The sequence below is a fragment of the Schistocerca piceifrons genome, chromosome 8 (assembly GCF_021461385.2).
Source record: "Schistocerca piceifrons isolate TAMUIC-IGC-003096 chromosome 8, iqSchPice1.1, whole genome shotgun sequence".
Classification (NCBI taxonomy): domain Eukaryota; kingdom Metazoa; phylum Arthropoda; class Insecta; order Orthoptera; family Acrididae; genus Schistocerca; species Schistocerca piceifrons.
The window spans coordinates 45,157,751-45,173,537 of NC_060145.1; the positions used below are offsets into that span (position 1 = coordinate 45,157,751).

Consider the following 15,787-nt stretch of genomic DNA (forward strand, 5'->3'; position numbering starts at 1 on the left):
GTCTATCTACCAGCACTTTCCCGTTTAGTAAGTCATGGAGGGAAACATTCCACTTGGGAAAAATATATCTAAAAACAAAGATGATGTGACTTACCAAACGAAAGTGCTGGCACGTCGATAGACACACACAAACAAACACATACATACACACAAAATTCTAGCTTTCGCAACCAATGGTTGCTACGTCAGGAAAGAGGGAAGGAGAGGGAAACACGAAAGGACGTGGGTTTTAAGGGAGAGGGTAAGGAGTCATTCCAATCCTGGGAGCAGAAAGACTGACCTTAGGGGGAAAAAAGGACAGGTATACACTCGCGCACACACACACACACACACACACACACACATCCATCCGCTCATACAGAAATGTCTGCTTGTGTCTGTGTATGTGCGGATGGATATGTGTGTGTGTGCGAGTGTATACCTGTCCTTTTTTCCCCCTAAGGTAAGTCTTTCCGCTCCCAGGATTGGAATGACTCCTTACCCTCTGCCTTAAAATCCACGTCCTTTCATCTTTCCCTCTCCTTCCCTCTTCCTGACGAAGCAACCATTGGTTGCGAAAGCTAGAATTTTGTGTGTATGTATGTGTTTGTTTGTGTGCCTATCGACCTGCCAGCACTTTCGTATGGTAAGTCACATCATCTTTGTTTTTAGATATATTTTTCCTGCGTGGAATGTTTCCCTCTATTATTTTGTTTATTTCAGACGAAGGCCTGTTTGGCCAAAAGCTTTGTTTGACATTCTTTTTGTTGTGCCTATCTGTGACTTGACAGTGTCTTGAAAGGAGGGTATAAGATGAACATCAACAAAAGCAAAACGAGGATAATGGAATGTAGTCGAATTAAATCGGGTGATGCTGAGGGAATTAGATTAGGAAATGAGACGCTTAAAGTAGTAAATGAGTTTGCTATTTGGGGAGCAAAATAACTGATGATGTTCGAAGTAGAGAGCATATAAAATGTAGACTGGCAATGGCAAGGAAAGCGTTTCTGAAGAGGATAAATTTGTTAACATCGAGCATAGATTTAAGCGTCAGGAAGTCGTTTCTGAAAGTATTTGTATGGAGTGTAGCCGTGTATGGAAGTGAAACGTGGACGATAAATAGTTTAGACAAGAACAGAATAGAAGCTTTCGAAATGTGGTGCTACAGAAGAATGCTGAAGATTAGATGGGTAGATCACATAACTAATGAGGAGGAACTGAATAGAATAGGGGAGACGAGGAGTTTGTGGCACAATTTGACTAGAAGAAGGGATCGGTTGGTAGGACATGTTCTGAGGCATCAAGGGATCACCAATTTAGTACTGGAGGGCAGCGTGGAGGGTAAAAATCGTAGAGGGAGACCAAGAGATGAACACACTAAGCAGATGCAGAAGGATGTAGGCTGCAGTAGGTACTGGGAGATGAAGAAGCTTGCACAGGATAGAGTAGCATGGAGAGCTGCATCAAACCAGTCTCAGGACTGAAGACCACAACAACAACATCTGCGACTCAGCAACTCTGCTATATGGAAAGCAGAATTTGATCATCTCTAAAATTAGGAGACACAATTGCTTGAAAGCTTGTATGTTCAGGAGCTGAAATTGCAGTACTGCCAACACACACAAAAAAGCATGAAAGTTACATTTTAGTCCTTCTTCAGGGAGAAAAGAGGGATACATTGGGTAATATTATGAAGGAGGAGCAGATTGCTCAGACTGTAGGAAGAGAGGGGCCCACCTATTGTGAGGATGAGTGAGACAAAACTCATCTGATAGAAATAAAATAGAAAGACAAAAACATTAACAAGTATGTACAATAAGCTTAATTTTATTTGTAAGCTGTTTATAAAATAGTTTGGCAGAGTTTGTTAATATGACACTGCCAATAAATTATGAAAATAGACGTCATTGTAATGATATGACCACACATGTATCCATCACATGTATTCTATTGTTACAACTTGTTGATAGTTTGTTTAATAATTTGGCACTTATTTTTTTCTGTTTCATGGCAAGAAACACTTGAACTACTTAATTGTGCAATGTGTTCCACTTTGTATAAATCTCTAAAGAAAGAATGTAATCTAGAATCCACTGTTTTGTTCACTTTACTTGGTGTCATTAGACGTAATATTATGTAAATTTTTATCTAATGCTTGATTTCAATTCTGTTTTCTTACTTGTATGATCGTTTTATGTTGTTGTTGTTGTGGTCTTCAGTCCTGAGACTGGTTTGATGCAGCTCTCCATGCTACTCTATCCTGTGCAAGCTTCTTCATCTCCCAGTACCTACCGCAACCTACATCCTTCTGAATCTGCTTGGTGTATTCATCTCTTGGTCTCCCTCTACGATTTTTACCTTCCACGCTGCCCTCCAGTACTAAATTGGTGATCCCTTGATGCCTCAGAACATGTCCTACCAACAGATCGCTTCTTCTAGTCAAGTTGTGCCACAAACGTCTCTTCTCCCCAATCCTATTCAATACTTCCTCATTAGTTATGTGATCTACCCATCTAATCTTCAGCATTCTTCTGTAGCACCACATTTCAAAAGCTTCTACTCTTCTCTTGTCTAAACTATTTATCGTCCATGTTTCACTTCCATAGATGGCTACACTCCATACAAATACTTTCAAAAATGCCTTCCTGACACTTAAATCTATACTCGATGTTAACAAATTTCTCTTCTTCAGAAACGCTTTCCTTGCCATTGCCAGTCTACATTTTATATCCTCTCTACTTCAACCGTCATCAGTTATTTTGCTCCCCAAATAGCAAAACTGCTTTACTACTTTAAGTATCTCATTTCCTAATCTAATTCCCTCAGCATCATCTGACTTAATTCGACTACATTCCATTATCCTCATTTTGCTTTTGTTGGTGTTCATCTTATATCCTCCTTTCAAGACACTATCCATTCCGTTCAACTGCTCTTCCAAGTCCTTTGCTTTCTCTGACAGAATTACAATGTCATTGGTGAACCTTAAAGTTTTTATTTTTTCTCCATGGATTTTAATACCTACTCCAAATTTTTCTTTTGTTTCCTTCACTGCTTGCTCAATATACAGATTGAATAACATCGGGGAGAGACTACAACCCTGTCTCACTCCCTTCCCAACCACTGCTTCCCTTTCATGTCCCTCAACTCTTATAACTGCCATCTGGTTTCTGTACAAATTGTAAATAGCCTTTTCCTCCCTGTATTTTACCCCTGCCACCTTCAGAATTTGAAAGAGAGTATTCCAGTCAACATTGTCAAAAGCTTTCTGTAAGTCTACAAATGCTAGAAATGTAGGTTTGCCCTTCCTTAATCTAGCTTTTAAGATAAGTCGTAGGGTCAGTATTGCCTCACGTGTTCCAACATTTCTACGGAATCCAAACTGATCTTCCCCGAGGTCGGCTTCTACTAGTTTTTCCATTCGTTTGTGAAGAATTCGCATTAGTATTTTGCAGCTGAGACTTAATTAAACTGATAGTTCGTTAATTTTCACATAGGATAAAGTGCTGTATCTATTGCTATTCATCATAATGAAATTAGTTTCTTTTCTTTCAGAGTTGTCACCAGATTCCAACTCAAATCAAACAACATTTTTGGATGATGAATACAGTTTAGATGTATCTGGAGATTCTGGAATGTACCAGCAATGCATTCGATTCCAACCTTTCCAGCAGACATCTTGGCATATGTTGTGTGATCAGAATCTCAAAGAACTGTAAGTGAAAGTGAAATATTGGCGTTTTGTACCTTACAAAGACTGATTGGTACTATTCTGCAGAGCCAACCAGAATTTGTATGAGTGCTCCTGTTATTGTGTTTGGTATACTCACCAATGTGTTAGCTATATTGGCTTATTATTATTCCTTATTTAGATATTTTATGTATGATACATCAATTTCAGTTGTTATCCATGTGTGTATTTACTTACTATTTGCTGAATGTTAACAAAGCTACACACAAAGCAAGTCTTTGAAATTTACTAAACCATTTCATTGTATAATGGCAATTTGAACATTATGCATTATTCATCCATTATGATCATGTTACATTCTGCAGATTACAAGGAGGCATAGATAACCATAATCTGCCTTCTTGAAAGTGAAGTTAGAAGTAAAAGTTGTGGTTTTTTACTTGTACAGAAATATGAAAATTAGTTGTACCTTCTTTTTAATGAATTGATAAACACCATCTGGATTACTACTTTTTATTTACTGACTGCTGGTTCAGTCTGTATTGCAGATCATCTTCAGGTCTGGCACCACAAAGTAAAGTTTGTCCACAGTTGTGTAAAACAGACCTGAAAATGATGTGTGATGCAGCTTGAAAGTGGTATTTGGCAAATGAAAATTTGTGATCAGTACAGTATTTGTTTATTCATTATAAGAAGAGGATCACAGTTCATAAGACATGTCGTCAGATACAGAGTACCTTCTTTGTGTTAAGTGACTTACTCTGTGATGCATAGTACATTCACATTTGGTTGACAGTCTAAATCAGGAGTGAGAACACATGTGAATGAAGTCCAGTTGCACTGAATCAAAATGTTTGTGTTTGCTAATTTTTTTGTTGCATTTTCCTTGCATTTACACATCAAGTATCACTACAAAAAATTGCCAAATATTCCTGGGTTTCATTTTATCCCTACTCTCATTCAACATATAACACAAACATGACAACACATGTGAATATATCTTTCACAGTCGCTTATACTCAGTATATGTACATAAGACACAACTCACATACATACAGCAGGGAGGAGGAGTTATTGTGCAAGAAGGAAAAAAACCTTTCTGTTTAGGCATCCCTATCTGCCCCTTGAGGTACATCAGCCAACAACATCATATGACACTCTTTCCTTTTAAAAAGTTTCTGTTTCTTCAGTTAGTACTAGGAGGTGTTCATTCATGAGACGTACAGTCTAGGTAAGCAAGGGTCTAGTTGTAGTTTTTGGAAGCTATTTTTAGCCATTGTGACGTAGCATACCCAAAATTTTGTTGCACTCAATTACCAAATGAGTAAAGTTACTCTTTCATCCAGGGGTGTAACAACATACCGGGTTGATGCTGATAAGGGTTTTAACTTCTCAAACCCAGATGAAGCCTTTGTGTGTCAGAAAAAGAATCATTTTCAAGTAAGTATGAATTTTTCTTCTCAAAATGCACTTTGTCTGAAAATATTATTGACACAGAATTGTATTATATATATAAAAAAAATGTCTTTATTGTAGATTACTTGTCATGCACAACTGCAAGGTGATGCCCAGTTTGTGAAGACAGCTGAAGGGCTTAAGAAGATTAGCAGCTTCCACTTGCACTTCTATGGAGTGAAAGTTGAATCTCCATCACAGACAATCAAAGTTGAACAGTCACAGAGTGACAGAAGCAAAAAGCCATTCCACCCTGTGCCGTAAGTTTCTAATATAATGACTAGGTTGGAAAGATCTGTCCATTCTCAAATTGAGTGTCCAAAGTTCACATTATTTTTGCACACAACTTGTTGGTAAATCAGTGTATTTCATAAATATAAAATTTAAATAATTATGTCCTATTAATAATCTGCAGTATGTGCTGCTTCTAGAAAAGTATTCCAACTGACAACTGCAACTTTGCCATGCAATACAGGCAACCACCACAGTATGTTTTGATTATGGTAGTAATACAAATACAGTTAAAGATTAAAACATGAAGGAGAAATACAAGGTGATTATACCCGGTAATTAAAGTTCCAGTTTCAAAAGATTGTAAAAAAAGAACCACTGCTCAGAATTGCATCAAGTTTGAACAGAATATTATCAGAGAAGGGGGAAACATTATGGAAAAAAAAACCTTAATGAAAATTTTCCCACCAGATGGCGCTTTAAGCATCATAACGTAAACAGGTTTGGCTACAAATGACAGATGAATCACAATACGATGGCTATGGTGTGAGTTGCACATTAAATTTACAATACTGTGCAATGTGCATAACTGAACAAGTTTGGCATTCAACAGTTGTGGTACTCATCAGGTTACCTTCCATTAGGAAAGATTCAAAGAACTCTGACTGATGCCCAAACAACAGGGAACTGATAGGCATCGAGACTAGAAAATAGTGCATCAATAATGGCTAGGCACTAGTCAAAATCCGGATTTGCCAAATAAAACCTACAAAACAAGGACGACTGATTGCTGCGCTCTATAATTTATAAAGTTGTGGTACTGTTAGTTAGATGAGCACATCCAACACTGCAAGGCTGTACTAAATTGGCTAGAAACAATGAAATTGGTTTTTAACTGTCATGGAACTGGAGCAATACATGTTCAGTTTCCTGTCCACCATTTTCTGCCACAATATGACATATTGGAAACAGATTTGAGCATCTCAGGGGTCATGTTCAGTATGCATTGTGTAACAATACATTCAACTCAGCTACATTTTTAATTAGAAAACTGAACAGAGCATCTTTCAGATAACCCTAGTACCAGAAGGAACACGGATTAAAATCAGGAATGACATTGGTGCACAAAAGAAACTCATAGCATTTACTAGTGACAGTACAGGTAACAGGACCTGTAGGACCCATCTCCTCAAAAAAACACGGTCCTACAGTAAACAATGCTGCCTATCTGTACCACACAGTTACTGTCGCACAGTGAAGCAGTAATGGTTGATGTGCGAGCAGGTTTTCTGTTGTGCATGTTCTGCAATTCTTTGTATTGCCATTCATTGTTCACTTCTGTGTGAGCAAGAAGTTCTAGGGTAAATGTCTGTCTTACTGACAGGTCAGCAAGAAGCAACTCCTGAACACTGGTTATTTTGAATGGATAGCAATGCAAGATGTTCCCTTCAGTTTTATGCACCCTGTTCACAGGCAAATCTCAGGCAATTACTGTGCATGGCATGTTCGCACACCACTGCTCAACCTCTTCTGCAATGCTGTGATCACATGTACTTACATCAGATCAATTGTTTTCCTCCCTCTGCCACATTGCACTTCAAATGAAGCTGTGCTTTTGATTTTCATAATCATTTTCTCCAGACCCTTGGCAGGCAACACCTTTTTTATACCCTTCCATGTGTGGAACTTCTGCACACCTACTAGCATACAGTCATCATTCTTATAAAAGAGCTTTAACAACAGCACATGATCCTGCATTGAGACAGTCATTGAAAGCAATCTCAGGTACAAACTGAGGAACAGCCAGATCCTGCTTCTTTTATTTAGAATATTCTGCTACTTCCAGTGTCATGCAGTGGTAAAATTTTGGTTAAATTTTTTGTTGTTTCCACATCATTTGCCCATTCTTTGATAATATTCCATTCAAATATGATATTGTGAGCAATGGTTCTTTTTTTACAGCATTTTGAAACTGGAACTTCACTAATAATCATCCTGTATATCAACCGTGTATTTGGCAACACTATATAGATCCAAGTGAAGGAGTATTTTGAAGAATTCCTGAACCCAAACGGAAACCTGGATGAGAAGGAACAAGCCGAGGAGACAAGAGGAGGAACAGCAAATAGAAAAAGACCTTACATGGGGAGAAGTGGAAGAGGCATTGGGAAAGATGAAGGGAGGGAAGTCACCAGGTCTGGATGAGCTAAGTGTAGAGATGGTGAAAGCAGCAGGAGAGGTGACGATACAATGGCTATATCGAGTAATGAAAATTGTGTGGAGACAGATGACCCCAGAAGACTGGAAGAAGGGAATAATTGTCCCAATCTTTAAGAAGGGAAATAGAAAAGAGTGAAGAACTATCAGGGGATAACATTGATGAGTCATTGTGCAAAGATTTTTGAGAAAATTTTGGAAGCACGAATTCAGGCAAAATTAGAAGGAAGAATGAGAGAAGAGCAATATGGCTTCAGAACAGGAAGGTCCACAGTGGATCTAATTTTTGCTGTAAGACAACTGCAGGAACAGCACTATGAATATGGAATAGATCTACTAATGTCTTTCCTGGTCATTGGAAAAGCATATGATAGTGTATGTAGAAGCAAAGTGTGGAAAGCCGTGGAGAACAGAGGAGTAGCAAAACAGATTATTTGGAGGATAAGGGAAATGTACCATGGAAGTGTGAGCTGTGTGAAAGTGGGAGGAGAGAGATCAGCTTGGATTGAACAGAAGAATGGCTTGAGGCAGGGAAGTGCACTTTCACCATTACTGTTCATTGTAGTGATGGATGATATAATAAGTACAGTAGCACAAGTAATTGGTGAAAGGAATATGAAAGCTATGGTGTTTGCAGATGATCTGATGATTTGGGGGAATAAGGAGGAGGAAGTACAAAAGCAGTTGGACGTACGGGAAGGAACAGTACAAGAATATGGGATGAAATTTAGTATAAGTAAGAGTGAGCTGATTATCTCAACAAGAAAGAAGGAGAGAGGAACAACAGGAATAACAATTGGTGGGGAACAATTGAGGAGAGTGGAGAGTTTCAAGTGCCTAGGAAGCCTGATACAGGAAGATGGAAAAAACGACAGAGAAATAAATGAACGGGGGAGAAAAGCAGAAGCATTTTGGAAGTGTGTCAGAAGCCTGATATGGATCAAGGATGTACCTCAAATCAGTAAAAAGGTTATATACCAGTCATACTATGTCCCGATCCTGACGTACGCATCAGAAACCTGGGTTATGAAAGGAAGAGAGAAAAGCAAAGAACAAGGTAGTGAGATGAAATTCTTGAGAAATGCTATTGGAGTGACAAAGATAGTCAGGTTAGGAAATGATAGGATCAGAGAGTTAATGAAGGTGGAACCATTAAAGGAAGAGATAGAGAAATCAAGGCTGACATGGTATGGACATGTTAAGAGAATGGAGGAGAAGAGGATACCCAGGAGGATACATGAGATGAAACTGAAAGGAAAGAGACCAAGAGGAAGACCAAGAGACAGATGGCTGAAAGGAGTAGAAGAATGTATCCAGAAGAAAGGAGAAGACTGGACCAAGGTGAAGACGGAGAGATGGTGGCAAGACAGAAGACGATGGAGAGGCCTATGTTCCATACAGACCCGGCCAGAGGCTGGAAACTGTCCAAGATGATGGTGATGATGATATAGATCCAAAACATCAGAAAAAGGCTGTGAACTTAAAAAGTGGCTATAACCAAAAAGTATTGCATTTTAACATAAAAACACAATGTTTCACCACCAGCCTTTGAAAAAGTTTCTTCCATTATTATACAAAATGACTGCTAGACTTAAAAGTATGATTAGAAGCTCTGCATAACTGTTTCTGTATGATGACATTTCATGCTTCACAGAACAATTATTGCTTAAAAACAAAGTTTCTTTCTGCTGCTGAGGTAAATATTCTTACATTCCACTTTATTTATAATTCTTGCATTCCACTATAAAATTTGGAGGCATTTCTTTTCAGCATGTGGTCATAAATGTAGTGAAAACTGAAACTGATAGACATGTGCTACAGTTTGTATGTTTATTATGAAAGCTGTAAGAACTTTATACAGAAATTTCAGAATAGTTCGAAAAGCTGCTATCAATGGCACTTTACCACAGTATGTAGTCCTATAAATAGTAACCTGCAGCTCAGAGCGATCAGTTCCCCTGTCAAAACATGAAAGGAGGTTAGCATACCAAAGGAAGAATGTGAAATAATGCTTTCCATTGAACACTGTGTTTTTCTGGTATTTAAATACTACATTCTATATCACAGTCCTACAGCAACAAGGCACAGGTTTCAAACACAATTCAATGTTCCAAAAGGACCCAATGAGAAAACCATTCACAAGTTCTTCGGCAATACCAATGACAGGCAGTACAGCTGATGATCCAGGGAGAAATGTGCTTGTGGAATTATTCAGCAATATGCAAGGAAACACATATGAAGAATTGCTACAGAGATTGGTTTGAAGAATTTCAGCATGCAGAAACTACTGAGACAGAGCCTACATATGTTTCCATTCAAGATCCAAAGCCACCAGGCCACACCTTCACAAGCTGTGTGACAGAAGGTTGACTTTGCAAACCAGAGTCTCACAATGATAGATAACGAAGGATTTGATGTTGGCTGTATCTGGTTCAGAAGTACACTTGCACCTAAATGGAATCGAATAAACAAAACTGGTGATTTTGGGTTGCCAAAAATCCCCATTTGTTTGAAGCGATATCACTGTATTCTCCCAAAGTTACTGTTTGGGCTGTGTATGCAGAGGAGGCATTATTGGCCCATTTTTTATGTGAGAAATGATTCCTGTTTGTCACCACACAGCTAGCACTGGAGGATTGACTGGACACTGTGTGCTTCATGCGAGGTGGGGCCAGAACACATTGCACTAAACAGGTGTTCACTTTCTTGATGAATTCAAGAAATGGATTATTTCAAATTTATTGGCACAGGGATGGACTGGCTTCCATATTCAAGCTTCCATATTCACCTGATCTGACTACTTGTGGCTACCTGTGGTGCACATTGAAAGGCACTGTCTACTAGAACCATCCCACCATGCTGGACAAGCTTGAAATGGTAATCTGCGTGGCATCTGAATATGTTTATGTTGAGACACTGCAGGATGTAATGGCAAAGTTCATTGTTCATTTATGCCACCACTGTACTATGAGTGGTGGACATTTTGCAATGATTTTGATGTGACTGGACAAGTTTAATTATGCTTGCAGATACTGTATGAGCTGCACAGCGTTCAGTGCCATCTGTAAGCAACTTTTTGAACTATTATGAAACTTCAATATAAGTTCTATATACAATTCACAATAAACATACCTGTTGTTGCATTCGTCTGTTGGTATTAGTTTCTGAGTTGTTTAATTTTGAAGTCAAGGATCCTTCGCTGGACACCCTGTATCACTATGTTGTACTCACAACTCTGAATATACCAGCTGAATAATCATACAAGAGGTATTAAAATTAGCAAGCTTTCAGAGCCAGCGGCTCCTTCTTCTGGCAGAAGAGTTGATGGGGAAGGAAGGAGGATGAAGGAAAAGGACTGGTGAGGTTTAGGGAAAGTGGTAAAATTTGGAAAAATCACACAGAACCATGGGTCAGGGGAGACTTACCAGATGGGATGAGAAGGAAATATCATCCCATATGATAAGTTGCCCCTGACCCATGGTTCTGTGTGACTGTTCCGAACTTTACCCATTTACCTAAACCTCACCAGTCCTCTTTCATCCCTCTTCCTTCCCCTTCCACTCTTCTGCCAGGAGGAGGAGCCACTAGCTCCAAAAAATTGCAAATTACACTATTTTTTATCAAAAATTGATTATTTTCATTGATATATTAGGCCAAATGAATAATAAATTATTTATGCATTATACAGTTTTTATTTTCCTCCACCTCCCTCCCACCCCCCTTTTCTGTTATTTCTTTTCCCTCTCTTTATTTTGTCTTTGTCTGTTCATTTTAAGAGAAAACTTAATTTAAGGCTGAATGTATTTGCTTCTGTGTGTGTCTTTGTGACCTTAGTTTGTAAAGTTATTGTAGTTAATGTACGAGGTGGCAGTGTTCAGAGCAGGATGCTGGAACATTGTAGGTTAGTTCATCAACCAGTGTGCTCACAGAGTATTCTGAAAGAAATAATGGTTTGATTTTCTGCCACCAGGTGAAAATATGGCACTGAAAGCAGCCAGAATGTGGTGGGGGTTCAGGTAAAGCAAAGGAATTATCAGACACCAGATAACTGAGTTCTTGCACATTTATTAGCATATGGCCACAAGTTACAACATGTCTTTGATATGGTCTCCCGATTCAGCAACATGCTGCCTCTGTAACATGGTATAGTCAACAGGTGCTCACAACCTATCCAGTGTAATCAGAGAAACATGTCATCATATGCTATCCTTCAGATCTTGAAGAGTCTGGATATATCCCTGACAGACACTCTACAACCAGATTTCACATGGATTTAGATCGGGAAATCAGGAGGGCCACACATCTTGAAATTGCCTAGAGATGATTCAGTCATTACCAAAAGTTTCTTGAGACAAATCTTTCACCTGGCAAGCAATATGATTTAAATGGTTCAAATGGCTCTGAGCACTATGGGACTTAACTTCTGAGGTCATCAGTCCCCTAGAACTTAGAACTATTTTAACCTAACTAACCTGAGGACATCACACACATCCATGCCCGAGGCAGGATTCGAACCTGTGACCATTGCAGTCACACGGTTCCAGACTGAAGCGCCTAGAACTGCTCAGCCACACCGGCCGGCAGCAATATGGTGATGAATTTAATTAATAGAGATAGTGGTTTCAGCTTGTACAAATCATGGAATAAGTCAATTTCTGTAATTAAATCATAAACTCGTCGCGACAGTACAGCTCTCCATGACACATCGATATCGCCATGTGGATCAACTGCGCACCCATAGATTTAATTTCCATGCATATGTTACTCCTCTTTGCCGCCTATCAACATCTCTGGCACCTTGTGTATCTTTGGCCACATACACAGTGGATCGGTCCTCGAGTTTAATAGGACAGAGCAAGTGCAGGAGCGTCAGTCACCTCGGCTCACTCTGAAGCTGGCTGGATGGTGTTCAGCCAATATATTAGAAGAAGAAACTGAATTTATGTGGCTACACACCCAAAATTCTATGGAACAATATGTAGTGTTGCCCCATCTTGGATGAAAGTAGTGGTGTAGACACAGTTGCCTTCTTGCAAAGCTAGAATCACATGTTGCGCAAGGAGGTCCTTATAATGTGCCGATATCCTCTGTACACATAACCCACCAGGTTAGCCGAGGGCGCTAATGCACTGCTTCCTGGACTCGGGTAGGCGCACTAGCTCTGGATCGAATCTGCCCAGTGGATTAATGACGAAGACCGGTGTGCCGGCCGGCCTGGATGTGGTTTTTAGGTGGTTTTCCACATACCACTAGGTGAATACTGGGCTAGTCTCTAAGTCCCGTCTCAGTTACATGACTCGCAGACATTTGAAAATGTTTGCATTATTTCATGGCTTACACTAGATGCAGGCAGCTGGGGTACACTAATTCTGTCCCGGAGGGTACGGGATGGTGACAGGAAGGGCATCCAGTCACCCTCTGACTCTAACATTGCCAAATCGATAGTAACAGGGCCGACCCTGTTGAAGTGGGACAAAGGCCCAAGAAAATGATTATGATATCCATTGTATACATAACAGGTCTATGAAGTCTCATTTCCTTGAAGAAAAATGGTCTGAGAATCAAGGAGCTTGTGGAACAACACCTCACAGCCACATAAGCTGAGTGCAGCAGATGTTCCTGCACAACATGTGGTGGGACAGAACCCCATATGTGACTGTTCTGTGTATTCATGGTACCGTGCGGAGTAAAATGGCCATTGTCTATCCAAAAAATATTCCCTATCCGCAAGTCATCCATTTCCTTGTGTGCCGAAAAACAAAGAGCAAAGTCACAGAATAGTAGCCTATCTTGGGGTGTCATTTGGTGCAAATTCTGAGTCTTGTAGGGGTACCAGCATCAAATGCACCACAAAATCTTTTGAACTGTTGACCAGGGGAGAGACAATTCCCATGACACAGCGTGAGCACTGGCTGGAGAATTTGAGGCATGTGCTACTTGGTCAACTGCAGCCACAGCAACTTCATCAACAGCTGCCATGGGAATCGGCCACCTGCCTCTCGCTGCTTAACCACATAATTCACTTGTCTCTTCAAATTTCTTGATCACATTCCTTCGCCTGTTTATTGACATGGGATCTCTTCACAGCTGTTACTGTTGCCAATATTCCTGTAATGCGATGCTGTTATTTCTGCCATTCTGATAAAACGATTTTAACAGCCATGCCCAGTCTTTTTTCTCAAGAGCCATTGCATTTCATAAAGAAAACTTCAACCTTCTTAACCCTTTACGACAACAGATACTTCAAAAGTAATCAACATGTGTCAGCAAGTGACAAACAACATACTGACATCAAAACAGGAAACATTTCACTTTCGGACTGCTTACAGCACCATATTTTCATCTGTTGGCCAAAAGTGAAAGTATTATTTCTTTCCAGAATACTCCATGAGTGCACTGAGTAACGCACATACCTACAATGTTTCAGCATTCTGCGATGTATACAGCAAATACTGCAGCATTCAGAAAACCATCAGTTTAATTGCGACCACCCAGTATTTCCCTGACCCGTTTATAACTTTTCATTTCTATTCACAAATGTCAATTTTGTGTAATAGTAATAATAATAATAATAATAATAAATCATATTTCCACTTTGAATAGAAAATTAAGTAATTAATCACTGGTTGCTACTCTTAGTGTGAAATATAAATTGGACCATCTGTATATATATACTCGTATCTGTAGATATACATTTATTAGCACCATATTTCACTCATTTTTACATTCCTTTTGCTTTTGATCTGAACCTATTTTGTGTGGCTAACATACAGAAATATACTAACACTTAAATCTAGTTGACAAAATTGATTCAATTTTGAGCATTTGGAAGTGAGGAGACAGCTTTCCATTTCTGTGCAGGTTTGACCTGCAGGGGGGAAAGCAGAACAAAATGACTGTTGGTCGGTTGCACTTCAGTGAAACTACATCCAACAACATGCGCAAGAAAGGAAAGCCAAACCCAGATCAACGGTATTTCTACCTCGTGGTGGGCTTGCATGCACACACTGCTGATGGTGCCAATTACCCAATCATTTCCCATTCATCAGAACGCATCATTGTCAGGGTAACCATGCAACTCTGAAATTACATAATATTTATTCAATTATAAAAATTATTTATGTAAAACTACATGAAGTTTTAAAATTCAGATGCTTTCTGAATATGTTGTCAGATTATCAGTTTGTAGATAATATATATTTTTTCATTTGTAGTATTAATTTTTTCAGTGAATGAAATTTTTTTGATGTACAGCAGGGAATCAAATGAAAATTACTTGCTACTGCTAATTGAAAATGTGTTTAAGAAAAACTACAGTTATAAAGGAAGTAGAAGAAGAGGAGTACACTCATAATCCATTATTTCAACTTTGAACTACACTGTGACTGTCATTTTATTTTTCCTGTAAATTAAATTTGAAACCAGTAGGTACTTGTGACATAGGATAAGTCTTTGTGTTTACAAGTTAAATAATGTGAACATAGTATACACATAATCGTATATAGAAGTAGTTTTTACAATGCACAATGATATATAATAATAATAATGGTTTACAATACATAGCATATGTAGATAGCGTAAGTTCTTACACCAGAGCTACCACAGGTTTTAAAAATGCAACATTTTGTCATAGATTATTGTTTTTAATTGTGCTTGAGTCTCATAATACAAAAATTGAGGCTAATACTACTTCAGTTTCTCTTAAAACGATAAACAAAATTCGTTAGTCAAAGATGAACAAGTAACTTCAGCTTACTATGTGCTCATGCACTCCTCCACACTACAAAAATCTTTATTTTGTCAAGTTTTTTCCGGGTTGCGAGGAAAATCTTCTCACTTTTGAGGCTTTGTATGTTTTATGGCAGCATCTGTACAAGGGTGATTCAAATATAAATGGGAGGTGCACCAGTGTACCACAACAAGCAGTTCCGAGCAGGGCAGTGGAGTGGGGGGTTGAAGGTCAGTGTGTTAGGGAAGGGAAACCAACTTTGTTTGCTGCTGCACTTTGTTGTGGTCTCAGTACAGTCATAAGTAAACAAGAGCTCTCTTTGCCTGTTGTGCAATGTATTATCATAAAGTTTTTAACCTGTGAAGGGGTTAAATCCTCAGAAATTTTAGCTTGTTTGAAGGCACAGTTTGGGGATGCTACACCATCCCTGAACCAAGTGTTTACTTGGGCCAGACTATTTAAGGGTGACAGAGAATAGAAAATGTGTG

At 39.0% G+C, this 15,787-nt stretch overlaps 1 protein-coding gene across 1 annotated transcript in view; it reads left to right on the plus strand.

The window, feature by feature from the left end:
• The window catches only part of LOC124711663 (myelin regulatory factor), a 334,494-nt gene that overhangs the window by 248,688 nt on the left and 70,019 nt on the right, over positions 1-15,787 (plus strand). Inside the window, exons 7-10 of the mRNA XM_047241854.1 lie at positions 3,532-3,691; positions 5,014-5,107; positions 5,204-5,382; positions 14,432-14,636. Coding sequence (XP_047097810.1) covers positions 3,532-3,691; positions 5,014-5,107; positions 5,204-5,382; positions 14,432-14,636 — 638 coding nt within the window. The remainder of the gene's footprint in view (positions 1-3,531; positions 3,692-5,013; positions 5,108-5,203; positions 5,383-14,431; positions 14,637-15,787) is intronic.